Source organism: Gekko japonicus, unplaced genomic scaffold (assembly GCF_001447785.1).
Source record: "Gekko japonicus isolate JY-2015 unplaced genomic scaffold, Gekko_japonicus_V1.1 scaffold2277, whole genome shotgun sequence".
Lineage (NCBI taxonomy): Eukaryota > Metazoa > Chordata > Lepidosauria > Squamata > Gekkonidae > Gekko > Gekko japonicus.
In genome coordinates, this window is record NW_015165312.1 from 145556 (window position 1) to 159139 (window position 13584).

The following is a 13584-nucleotide window of genomic DNA, read 5'->3' on the forward strand; positions in this document are numbered from 1 at the left end:
AGGACCCAGCAGGCCCAAGAGAAAGAGGCGGGCCCTGCCCCAGCTGGAGCTGCCGGGGGGGGGGCACCCCAGAGAGCCAGCACCAAGACCTGGCCAGGGACTAGGCTGGAGCCAGGCCCACAGAGGAGGCGGGGATGGGCTACGTGGCTGCTCCACCCAGGGTTGAGAGAAGGGAGCAGAGGGTGGTCCAGTGGGAGCCACGCTCAAGGGGCACGGCTGTCAACCCTCTCACCTGCTCCTCTGAAGGAAGAGGGGGATTGGTGGGAGAGGGGAAGGGGGCAGATTGGGAGGCTGATTTAAGCCAGGCGACTTGGGCAGGTGAGGGGGGGGGAGAGCACGTGTCAGTTTGGTGTAGTGGTTGAGTGTGCGGGCTCTAGCCTGGGAGGACCGGGTTTGATTCCCCACTCCTCCACTTGCACCTGCTGGATGACCTTGGGCAAGCTGTCCTTGAAAAAGAGCAGTTTCGGTCAAGAGCTCTCTCAGCCCCACCTACCTCACGGGGTGTCTGTTGTGGGGAGGGGAAGGGAAGGGAAGGGAGTTTGTAAGCCGCTCTGAGACTCCGTTGGGTAGTTTGTATGTTTGGCTTAAGACCTCGAGTCAATGAAGCTAATAAAAGAAATGGAAATTGGCTCCCTTGGGTAGTGAAGGGTGGGGTATAAATCCAATCTCTTCTTTTCTCAAAGGGGAAGCAGGATGCCTGGAGAGAATCCCTAGAGCGTGTGAGCTGGGGAGGGGGACAAGGGTGAGACCAGCCCCCCCCCTCCAGCTATATCTGAGGCCTGCCATTCTGGCTACAAAATCACTTCCTGGAGACCCCAATTCCTCAAGCTATTTATTTATTTATGTATCTATCAAATGTATACCCTGCCCTCCCCGCCGGAGGAGGCTCAGGGCGACTTACAAGGATTAAAACACACAAATAACCATTAAAACAATCCTAAAACCTTCTAAAACAATCCAGATGATGTACAGTGCTTGTCCAATTGGTCTGGCAAAGTAATGCTAATGATATTTGGCGACGATGGCAGCAGCTAATGTCCTGTCCTGTCGATCCGCTCCTTGTTCTATTTCTTCTTTTGTGGTCGGCTCAGGCTGTTAATGATGACGACTCCCAAGGGCAGGGCTCACAATTAAGGATTGGGGGGGGGGGGGCTCCTAGTTGAAGGCTTTGTGGAAGAACTCCATCTTGCAGGCCCTGCGGAACTGCATAAGGTTCTCTCTACGCAGTCTTTCATTTAACGAGAGTTTATTGAAGAGATTTAAGATGCTGCAAGGTTGAACTCTTTGTCGGGGCAGGGGAGCAAAAGCAGGTGCCCAGCATATAACCAAAACTCACACTCCAGACATACGTCACCCAGTCATAATTATAAGCAATCCTAAGAACCCAGACAGTTGTGGGTATCCTGAGTCCTCCCCTGTTCAGGCGATGAGCTGATTCATGCTCACCCACAGAGACTTATGGACCCAATAGGGTTCCAGAATGCTCTGCAGGATCCAATTCCCTCTGGCAGTTCCTTAGATGAGCTGGTAGAAGACTGGCAGAGCTGGCTTTCTGAAGCGATCAATGAAATCTCCGCCTGACACCCTCTTTGCACCCATGCCAAAATAGCCCCTTGGTACATCGAGGAGCTAAGGAGGATGAGACGGGAGCTTAGGTGGCTAAAGCAAGCTTGGCGGCGGAGTCATGACGAAGCTGCAAGAACACCTTATAGGACATTTATGGAAGCCTATGAGATGGCAGTGAAACAACTCTGGTTGCCTTGATGATGGATGACTTGTGTCAGTGTACCCATGGAGGGAATGTACGTCCCTGCTGGTTGTCCTGGACCTCTCAGCACTTTTCAGCACCCTCAGCCATGCTATTCTTCCGAACCACCCGGCAGAGAGGCCCCCGACTGGTGCGGTATTAGGTGGGTTTTGACCCTTTCTCAAGGGTAGATTTCAGTTGGGTTGGAAGACCTGCCTGGCCTGGTGGTCCTGCAAGAATCCACCTCGTCTCCCATCCCATTTAATGTCTACTACATGACAGTGCTAGGAAAGATCATCCATAGCTTTGGATTGAGTTTACACCCGTATGTGGATGACACGCCCTCCTTCCCATCAGGACCCAGTGTGGGGCAGCTATGAGGAAGGGGAGGAGGGTAAACTAAAATTAAACCCAGACAGAGCAGAGGGGCTGTGGATTGGGGATACGGCTTTTCTAGGAATAGGTATCCAGCCTACAATGAAAGGGTTTGTACTCCCGCCCCCCCCCCCGAAGCTCACAGTCTCTGGGTGTGTCTGCAGGTGCCTCACTGGCCCTCAATGTGGTGACAGAGGTTGCCAGCTGTGGCCACTCCTGGACAAAGTCCCACTTGCCTTGGGGGAACATCCAGGTGAGACTCCTGGCACAGACTCTGACGTGGGGCTGCCTCTGGAGATGGTCAGGAAGTATCGGCCAGTTGAGAGGTACGGAGAGCCTGGCCCAAGGGAGCACCCCACCCCCATAACCCTTTCAGCCCTGCATGGCATCGTGGGCCCAGGACAGACTGTGCCTGCGTGTCCTTGGCACCTGCTCTCAGCTGGTTTACCCTCACCCTAGAGGACAACAGGCAGGTACGTGAAAGTTTCCCCCAGTGGGAATAAAACCAGCCCAGGGATGGCACTTTCCAGCTGGGAAAACAAGAGGGCTGGAAAAGGTTAGGATTCCTCTCTCTCCTTCCACTGTCTTCTCCTTGCTAAGCAATTCTGGCAGCTGAATTTTTAAAGTGACAACAAAATTGTTTCAAATAAACAGACAAAACTGTTATGTGCCGTTGACACTTAGAAGAGCAATTCCTCCTGGGAACGATTTCCCCTTAATTAACAGGGTAGGAGCAGTATGTGGAGAAAGGCCTTGCCAACTTGGAACATTCTAACTAGGAAGATAAACCACCACAATGAAGACGTTCTTGCGAGGGCAAACAGCGGCACCCAGAGCTGAAGCCATGACATAGCAGGCCTGCAAGAAGTAGGCAACAGTGAAGTATTTTCCTGTCCTGTGGGACTAGTGAGTGTGAAACTGACAAGGTGCTATTTGAACGTTTGAACACAGTGTAAACCTGCACTTTGATGTGTTGTTTTGGTGAAACCTATGTTTGATCATACTTGACACCAATATTTATATAGTAGTACTGGGGGAAAAAATAAATAAAAAGCACAAAATAGATCTACCTTAAGCATACATCTGTTGTACACAGTGTCATGTATCTTCCTGACAGGGTGACCCTCATTTTTGGTATTACCCACCTGGAGGTTGGCAACCCTCAGTCCTCTCCCTGTACTCTGCCTTCAGTATTTGTGTTTTGAATAATGTCACACACCAACTAGGAACCTGCAGACATTAGCCTTCAAGGCACAAACAGATACAAATTATGAGTTTTCATCCATCAGAAATATCTTATTTGAAAGTCTTTGTCAATATAAATTGCATTTGCTACTTAATGTACAGCATGCCTTAGGCACAATTCAGTAGCATCCTGTACCTTAGTGCACTCAATTCCTCACCAAATCACTTTAATTTTATTTAAATCTATAAAGAGAGCCAGTTTGGTGTCGTGGTTAAGTGTGCGGACTCTAATCTGGGAGAACCGGGTTTGATTCCCCACTCCTCCACTTGCACCTGCTGATGTGACCTTGGGTCAGTCACAAGCTCTGGCACAGCTTTTCCTGAAAGAGCAGTTTGTGTCAGAGTTCTCTCAGCCACTGTCCAGCAGCATTTTAAAGACTAACAAAATCCATTCCAGTTTAAGATATTTGTCAGAACTCATTTCTTCATGTGTGTGAAGTGCATATCCATTAGACAGATGCATTTTATTTATTTATTTATTTATTTATTTATTTATTTATTCCTATTTATAGCCAGCCCCTCCCGCAAGCGGGCTCAGGGCGGGTAACAACATTTGTACTAAACAGAAGGGGGTGATGCTACAGAGAGTAAAGTTAAACTTCCTCCTGCAACCTTTCTGTTTCTTGCAACATTTAGTATAAATGTATGTGCCTAAAGACATGTACACCACGTATCTGAGGGAGCAACTACCAGCTCATGAAAGTTTTGCTGGAATAAATTTTATTAAGTCTTCAAGGGGCCACTGGCACTTGCTTCATTTGCTGCTACGGACAAATACAGCTCCCCATCTGGAAATAAACAGTTCCTATTAACGGCACACAGGTCCTGTTGTGCCTCCTTTCTCAGTGCTCTGTTTCTTAGTGTTAGCAACATATATCCTGTGAGAGTTCTGCCTTCCTACAAAACCACCCATTCATCTCTTTGGATCACAGTCCCCTCTTCACTGTCTTCCACAGCCTTCCCAAAGTCAGGAGCTCCATTAATTGCCAAGCCAGCTTTGCAGAATGAAGGACATAATGTTGTTTGCCTCTTCCCTTCACGCTCTGCAGGGAGGCGTCACTGGAGAGGGAGGTGCCCCGGGTGCATTTCCTTCAGTCATCTAGGCTCCAGCCTTCAGAACAAGAGGGCATCTTGGCACCAGGGCTACCTCTTCACGGGAGAAGGTTCTGGTGCCCTTACCCAGCATCCCGATGCTGAAAACAGAAAAGGCCATCAGTGTCACTATTTAATTTTTTACATGAGCCATTGAATGCCAGGGCAATTTAAAACTAATCTCTGTTTGGCTCATAATGAGGCCAGTAACAAATAAATCTAATCACACAACAAGTTGTCTTCCCCTAGTTTTCTGTAGCTCTTCAGACTCCCTAAGTGGGGACACCAGAGAGGCATCCGTACCTGCAAATTTGACGATGAGCTAGGAGAAGAAGGAATCCCTTTTCTCCTGCAGTCCTGCAGTCCTCCCTCTCCCCTAACCTGTCGTATGGAACACCTGAGTTCCTGCTCACTACAACAGGTAGTGGAAGGGGATGGATAACAAGGCTGGAGATGGGAACAGGGGGGGAGATGCCAAGTCTTGTCTCCTGATTCAGTGCAAATGTAAGGGGGGTTCATGCAGTAGCTCCAGTTGCAAGTGAACCAATAAAATACAGCACAATGTGATATCTCCCTTAAAGACTGAAACATTGGAATAAAAGTTGGTTTGCAGGTTCAGGAAAACATATTGTATTTCAAGAACGAATCTGTCGCTTGACCCTCCACACCTGTTCTCACCCCCCCAAAACCCAACCCCCCCCCCCCAAAGAAATATGTGACACATAACATTATGTATAGAAGACTATGATATCAGAGTAAGTTGGAGAGGTTGAGAACACCCCCCCCCTTTCAAGAAGAACTCTTTTGATAAGGCTGAGAACGAGGAAGGCCTCTCTGTGAACCACATTAGTACTAAGTAAGCATCCCCTACTTACACTGAGGTTTTCCAGGGCTGGTGTTACTAACACTGCTTTCAAAGGAAGAGTGGAAATTGTGTATAGTCTCCTGTAAAATTTTCCGTTCTCGTCCCTAATGAAGAAACATAATTAGACCAAAACCAAATAGGCACTTAAATCTAAGTATGACACTGTGACTAAGGAATACGTTTAAGTCTGCATCTTTGGGAATGGGCCTTGCTGACAGTATCCCAATCCTTGTCTACTCTGAGGGGCAGCCGCTCCCCAGGGTCTCAGGAGGGGGTCTCTCACGTCACCTGCTGCCTGACTTGCTCAGCTGGGGATGGAACCTAAGACCTTCTCTGTGCCAAGCTCTTGGTTTTTGGGAGGTCAGGCCAGTGCCCCAAAACAGCTGGCTTGAGCACTGGAATTTGGAACTGACCCATTATCCCTTCAGGACAAGAGACCGCAGTGATCCCTGAGCCAGTCCCAGAAGGCAAAACTCTTCAGCCTCGTAACAGACAGCAGTCCCTGAGCCAACCTGATACGATCAAGTGTCCCCCATCAGATATCAGAAAAGTTAAAACACTGTGCATAGCAGCATTCCGTATATAGGATATTCTGACGTACCTTTCCTGCATTCAGCTCAGAAATAGCTGCCAGAATCTGTTGTCTAGAACCATCTGTTTTAATTCCCAGTTCCTTCAAATCACCATCTGTAAGGGTGAGAAAAGCTTCCATATCCACCTGTGAAACAGAAATCCATAATATATTGTTTCTCTCCTATATTACAAAAGATCCAGCGGAATAAGAGGAAAGGTGTAGACGTACCCTACCCTCCAATTCATTCTCAATGAGTCTCCAATGCCCCCACAATCCTGTAACTGCTGCTGCTCCCAATTGCTCCACTGGCTGAAGCAACAGAGATCCAGGCTTCATCCAGACAACACAGCAAACTCCAATTATTCTGAGACTCTACAAAAGCACAGATTGCTGCAAGCCCCTGACCTGGACAGCCCAGGAGTCAGGCCTCATCTCCTCAGATCCTGGAGGCTCAGCAGGGCCGACCTGGGCGAGGAACTGGATGGGGGGGGGCTCCGAGGGAGGCCAGGGCTCAGGAGGCAGAGGCCGGCTATCAAGCCACCTCTCTAGAAAACTTCCAAGCCCCCAGTAGGGGGTCACCAGAAGTTGCCATGACTCCCAGGCATGCCATCACATAAACACACACACAGAGGCACACACACACACACAAAAAATACTCCCCCCCCAAAAAAAAAAAGAAGAAAAAGAAAACCACAGTTTGCTGCCCATGATTGTGCCTTCCTTCTTGCATGGAGCATGATTTACAAGTTTCCTGATTTGAAACACACTCCACTAGCCCTTGATGTGTGAATGCAGACACCCAGGTGAACCAATATTTGTTTATTCCTTCCAAAACTGGGATTGTAACTCATGGTTTAATCCGGATTTAGAATCCTGGGTCATTTGGACTGTGTTAATTATGATCCACCCAAGCACCTGCACTTGCTCCTTACAGGAAACCCAGAGCCTGCTTCAGACCAAGAATACCTAATTGCACGACATGGAGAAGAAGGGGAAGAGGGTGTGCAAACCCAGCTACAAACCATGCCTCTAGACGGATCTGGGCGTATCTGGAGCCTCCTGTGACGCCTGAATGCAGTCCTAACGTCGTGGCTTACCATGCCATCTGAAGCAAACTTACACTCTTCCAAGTCCATGGGTTTAGATGGGTGTAATTCTGTTTAGGATGGCACTGCATGACTGCAATCCAAAGCACACACTAGGGAGTATGGCTCATTGCGCTCAGAAGACTTACTTAACTGTAAACAATCCTGCTATGAAATCACAAAGTGACCTTTTCACAGTTTACAAAAAATAAAGGCGGGGGGGGGGGCAAGAGAGAGGTTTATGAAATTATGCATGGAGCAGAGAGAACTTCCCTATTATGTTAGAGCTCAGAGGCATCCAGTGAAGTTGATGGCCTGTAGATTCAGGATGGAAAAAGGAAGTACTTCTTGACTAAACAAGCCATTAAAATGTGGACTTCACGGCCAGAGGATGCAGCGGCGGCTACAAGCACAGATGGCTTCAAAGGGGGACTGGACACATCCATTGGTGGCGACTAAAGGGAACCTCCACATTCAGAAAGAGAAACCATCTGAATACCAGTGCCAGGAGGCACCAGCAAAGGAAGGAAGAAAGGCCTTAACCCCTCTGCCCTGTTGTTTGTCCTCCATCATACCTGGCTGGCCACTGTTGGACTAGATGGTCTGATCCAGTCGGACTCTTGTCTTCTTATAACCTCAGGAAAGCCACTTTCGCTCTCCCTCAATGCCCCTGCCGTCCTCCTCCCAGCAATGAAAATACCAAATTTCTTGTTTCTACACTGGTTGCTTCTGCTCACTTGGTCATTGCCAGAAACTGGGAATCCCTCACGGGATCCTTGCTTAAAAAATGGTACCAGAACACATGGGAAAAATTCCTAATGGGCAGGGTTATGCATAATCCGTTTTTTTTTGGGGGGGGGGGGGAATTTTGCACGAAAGTCCCTTTATTTGAATGTGACAAAATATGGAAACCAGTCTTAGAATTTCCATGTGTTAAGGATGTGATTCCCACGATGCAACACGATTTAGATGGCTGGTCATTGTGATTTTTTGTTCTGTAACAGATTGCTAATTGTGCCTTTAGTACTGTAATTTTAATTTAAACTTAAATAAAAGGATTTTTTTTTAAATGTAACTCTAGTCAGTTATCATGAACAAACTGGTGTTTACCAAGAGCACCTACTTCTCCCTCTTCCCTCGTGTGGCATGCTGAGAATACTCCGTTGATATTCTAAAACAGTGTTTCTGAAATACAGCTGTCAGGGTGTGGGGTCTCTGGGGGCCCGCCCGGGGTTCCCCTTTTTCCTTATGGCAGGCCTCGGGTGGAACGAGGGGAAGACAACCCCCCCCCCTCTGTGAGCTTCAAGACGCCTCCGGTCACCCTTGCTCCTTGTTCGCGCTCTTCCTCCTTGGCCTGCCTCGGCATCCCTATGTAAAGTTTCTCTTGGGGAGGCCCCCCAGGACTCACTCGCCCTCCCTTCCTGGGGGCTGGGTTCTGCCTTACTAACACATTCTCCCTCCCGCAGGGAGCCAGCCCCACTATTCCGCCTCTTCCTTCCAGCCTCCATCTCATGCTACATGCTAACGACAGCCTCCTTCCTGGGCCTCCTCCCTCCTCCCAATAAGCCACTGGACACTGTTCCCCCCCCCTTCCCTGTTTTCCCCACATGCCAGCAGGCCACGCGAGGCTGCTTGCTGCTGCTAGCAACTCTCTGTTGTCCCGTGGCGGGGCTGGTCTCGGCCGTCCCTCTCACGCTGCCCTTCCCGGGGAAGCTCTGTTGTTGACTCCACCAGTGGTAAGGATGGTAAGGATGAGCCACCCTCAGACAATGGCAAAATGCAGGTTCGACATTCTGTGCAAAGCAATTTCAGCCAAACTCACAGAGCAAAGGGACACAAAAGGGGAAAGTCTTACCTCCTGCTCTTCAAAAATAGGCTGATACTTCTCAAGTGAGAGCTTTTTCAGGATGCCTGTGAGTTCATCTTTAAGTTTAAAAAAAACAAAAGAATTTAATTTTTTTTTTGTTTCTATGAATATGACTCTTTATCAACATTAAGTGTCGAACTACTTCTGCAAAGGGCACGGGCCGTAATGAACAGCCTGATGGATGATCTATCCCTAAAACTGCTTCCAGATGGGTATTTCCCCCCTTTGTGGAAAGCAGGAAGCCCCCTCGTGAAAGGGGAATGTCCACAGGATACTGTACTTACTCTAAGCGTTCCCTTTAAACTGAATTAAAAAAACGCTGTTTTAATCCAATTAAAAGCAGAATCTGCAGATTGGCTTTAGGGGAGCATCCATGTAGTCGTGTACCATTTACTTGTTTGGTTGGTTATTTTGTTAGGTCTTTATCCCGCCCTCCCTGGCACGCAGGGCTCAGGGTGGCTCACAACAAATAATAAAACAAATTAAAAGCAGTTAAAAACCCTCAGTCGGTTAAATTATACAAATAACAACAAACAAGTCAGCATACAAGGTGGCAAGTAGGCATCCGTGCATATAGTGCTCCAATAAAATGTATACAACGGTGTGCACACAATCAACCAGCTGGACAGTGGCCAACCACCACCCGTGGTCTCTGATCAGATACCATGCCAGACCAGAGCAGGGCGAAGGAGGGGAGGCCAATATAACGGGACACCCGTCGCCTCAGTTAAAGGCTTGGTGGAGCATCTCCATTTTACAGGCCCTGCAGAACTGAAGACAATCCCACAGGGCCCTGAACTCACTTAGGACAGTGTCCCACCAGGCCGGAGCCAGACCCAAGAAAGCCCTGGCGCTGGTCAAGGCTCAGAGGATGTCCTTTGGAAAGGGGACCACCAGTAGATGTCAATCTGATGAGTCAAGGGACCTATTGGGAGAGGCGGTCCTGCAGATATGTTGGTCCCAGAACACACCGGGCTTTAAAGGTTAACACCGCAACCTTGAACTTGACTCGCTACTCCACTGGAAGTAGCTGGCGGAGCACTGGTCGCTTATGTGTTCTGAGAGGTGTCCTGGTAAGGACCCGCCCCGCTGCATTTGGAGCCAGCTGGAGTTTCCGAGCCAACCTCAAGGGCACTCTGTGTAGAGCGAGTTACAGTAACCCAGTCAGGAGGTGACTATTGCACAGATTGCTGTGGCTAAGTCACGAGGAGAGAGACAAGGAAGCAGCTGCCTGACTGGCTGAAGAGGGTGAAAGGCTGTTCTGACAACGGCCATGACGTGGGCCTCCACGGAAAATGAAGCATCCAAGCCCCCCACTGTTGGCGATGGTGTCAACAGCAACACACCAAGGGCTGGGGGCTGGATCCCTGGCTCCACCCGTCCGTGACTCAAACACAGGACATCCGTCTTTGATGGATTTAATATCAGATGGCTCCGCTGCAACTAACCAGCCGTGGCCTCTCATGCCCCAGCCAGTGTCCGGTTGGCTGTTCATCAGCAGATACAGCCGGGTGTCATCAGCACCCAGCCCAAACCTCCAGAACAACTGACCGAGGGGACAACACGCACATAGATGCTAAATAACCTAGGGGAGAGGATCGCCCTCTGTGGGATGAGACCCTCTCCCCAATTGCCACCCTCTGCCCCGACTGTGGAGAAACAAAATGAGCCACCACAAAGTAAGACCCTCATATCCCCACCTCGTCATCGTTGACTGTGTCAAACGCCATTGTTAGGTCGAGTAACATCAACAGTGCTGACCCACCTTGGCCCAGATGCCTCCAGAGGTCATCTGTGAGGGGGACCAGAGCTGTGTCTCCATCCCATACCCAGGGCGGACTGGAATAGGTCCAAGACAGAGGAGTCACCCAGGAAGACCTGGAGCTGTTCCGCTACCACTCTCTCAACCACATTACCCAGAAATGGGTGGTAGCTGGCCAGATCCAAAGGATCTAAGGATGGCTTTCTCAAGAGTGGTCTCACCACTGCCTCTTTAAAGCCCCTAGGAAAGTCCCTGAACGCAGAGACAAGTTGATTATATCCCCCAGGGGGACCCGTATGCCATCACCGCTGGTCTCCACCAGCCATGACGGACGTAGGTCAAGAGGGCAAGGGGTGGGCTTCACGGCACCCAGGATCCTGTCAGCCTCATCCCGGTGGAGCTGACTGAAGTGGTCCAAAATAGGACCCGAAGATAGCCAAGGGGCCTCCAGTTCACATACTGTATCAACTGTGGCCGGCCAGACCTGGCGGAGCAACAAGATTATCCACAAAATAGCTTGCAAAGGCCTCACAGCTAACAGCCAATTTACTATCTTTTTGGTTTCCCTGTGAGAGGAAGGTTAGAGATCTAATTATTCTAAACAAGTGAGCTTGCAGACGCAAGGGAAGATGCAGAGAATTCATTCTTAGTGGCTTTCACTGCCACCTCATAGGCTCTCCTAAATGCCCTATAAGGTGCTCTTGCAGCTCCATCGCTGCACTCTCGCTCTGGCCATCTTAGCTCCCGCTTCATCCTCCTTAGCTCTGTGGTGTACCAAGGGAGTGGGGGTGAGGAGGGCACTGGGGAACGATTTCATGGATGGCTTCAGAGAGTCAGCACTGCCAATCCTCTACCAGCTCATCCAGTGAATCACCGGGGGTATCGGATCCTGCAGAGCCTTCTGGAAGCCAGCTGGATGCATCAGTTTCCACGGGTGAGCATACGTCCACTCACCACCCAAGCAAGGGGGAGCTGGGATACCTGGCCGAGCCTTCAAGGCAAAGTGGACTGACCAGGGCACTGTCTCAGTGGCATCCATAGCCACGTTTATCCCCATCCCCAACATCAGGTCCAGCATGTGACCTGCTTGACGCTTGGGAGCCGATACAAATGGAGAGAGTCCCAGTGCTGCCATGGAAGACACCAGGTCCGTGGCCTGTGAGGAGGAGGAGGCGCCATCTGCACAGACACTAAAGCCCCCCGGAACCGAAAGCCTGGGAAACTCTAAGGACCAGCTCAACACCGCCTCCAGAAGGCCCCGGAGGGTAGCACAGCCATTACAGCGCCATTTCTGAGAGGCAAGGATGGGATGGGTCAATCAGACCGCAGTCGGTGCATGATGGTCTTCCCTCCGCTAGGTGGGAAAGGCCTACCTGGCTGGTTCAGGATCGCCTGTCATTTGCCCTTCCGAATACAGAGACTGACCTCTAATTATGCCTTTGGCTGACAATAAAATAAAAACAGAAACCTTGTGGCTCCTTAAAGGCTACCACATTTATATTACAACTTAAGCTTCTGTGGGCGGGAGCACAATTCTTGGATCCGATGAGCTCTTATCCATAAAGACAGAGGCACTTGCTTATTTTGGGGGGGAAGCCATCTTATCATGAACTGCGTTCCTTGAAGATTTCCAGTGTGTGTTAAAGTAACCAAGAGGTAAGAGATATCTTCAGCAAAAGCATCTATCAAGTGACCAGGGCACAACTGACCAGAACAGACCCTTGAACGTGCCCCAATGCAATAATGTCCCGGTCTATAAACAAACAGCATGTCTGGGAGGAGGGTTCTGGCCTCGTTTTCTCTCTGTCACCCAGCTCTGTGATGAGTTTCCAGAACAAGGGAGCATTCAAGCACTTAGTGCTGGTCAAGAGACGAGTCACCAAACCGTGGCCATGTGGCGCACAGCACTGACCTTCATCCGTCAGAGTCCCGCTGCTGGAGCCGCCGCTGCTCTTCCCTGGCCTGTGAGAGGAGGACAGGGAGGAATCAGCCCGGTGAGCCTTGGGGGGTGGCGACGGGGACTGCGAGGGCGTGAGAGTCGGAGAGGTGCTTTTGGAGGTAGAGGAACTCTCCGGTGGAGGACTCTTGTTCACGTCTAATTTCTGTTTTGTTAATCACAGAGAGAAATACGCTCGTTATTCAAGCTTACCACAGGATTGTTAATTACTTTTAAGAAAACAAAGGCCTGCATGAAACAGAGAACATGAGCACGTTATGTTCTTGGATATTTTGATCTCCTAACTAGGCTCTACGGTAATTAATTTTCACGCTGATGAATATGAAGACTTACCACAGTTAAAAAGAGAAGTTGTGTGGGCTACAGAGCAGCACTGCTGTTGCTTGCAGGTGGAAGGGGATCAGACCCCTTTTCCCAACTAGAACCTACACCCTCTTTGTGGACCAATACCAGAATTTCACATACCAAATTATTTTTAAGAGCACAAAGAGGCTGCCAAATTAAGATCAATGAATAGATATAAATATACACAAGAAGGGGGACCCGCAATACTCGTGGGGGGGGAGCTGCTCTACGGGAGAAGCAGCCGCAGGTGAGCCTTCTCCCCTGTCCCCCCGATCCCCGGTACCCACGGCGAGGCCTGACCTCAGCCCACCAAGCTTCTCCCTCCCCTAGCAGCAGCGGCGCCTCGCTGGCCCGCCAAACTTCCCTCCCCCAGCAGCAGCGCTTCCCCCTTCCCCCCCTTGGCGGTGGCAGCAAGGCCTTGCCGGCCTGCCGAAATTTCTCCTTCTCTCCCTCCCTCCCTCCCCCCCCCCGGCGGCGAGGCCTCGCCAGCCAGGTAAACTTTCTCTTACCCCCAGCGATGTCAGTGAGGTTTTGCTGGCTCACCAAGCTTTCCCCCCTCCCGGCCCGCCGAAATTTCTCCTTCCCTCCCTCCATTCCCCCAGTGGTGAGGCCTTGTCGGCCCGCCAAACTTTCTCCTTTCTCCCCCGCCGGTGGCAGCAGCGACAGCAAT

The 13584-nt window shown here is 50.1% G+C and overlaps 1 protein-coding gene across 1 annotated transcript in view; it reads right to left on the reverse strand.

Moving 5' to 3' along the window:
- Positions 1–3902: 3902 nt before the first annotated feature.
- ANKS6 (ankyrin repeat and sterile alpha motif domain containing 6) overlaps positions 3903–13584 on the reverse strand; it is a 34975-nt gene continuing 25293 nt past the window's right edge. Inside the window, 5 exon segments of the mRNA XM_015410474.1 lie at positions 3903–4560; positions 5335–5428; positions 5926–6042; positions 8839–8906; positions 12525–12743. Of these exon segments, the coding sequence (XP_015265960.1) occupies positions 4511–4560; positions 5335–5428; positions 5926–6042; positions 8839–8906; positions 12525–12743 (548 nt within the window). The 3' untranslated portion in view covers positions 3903–4510.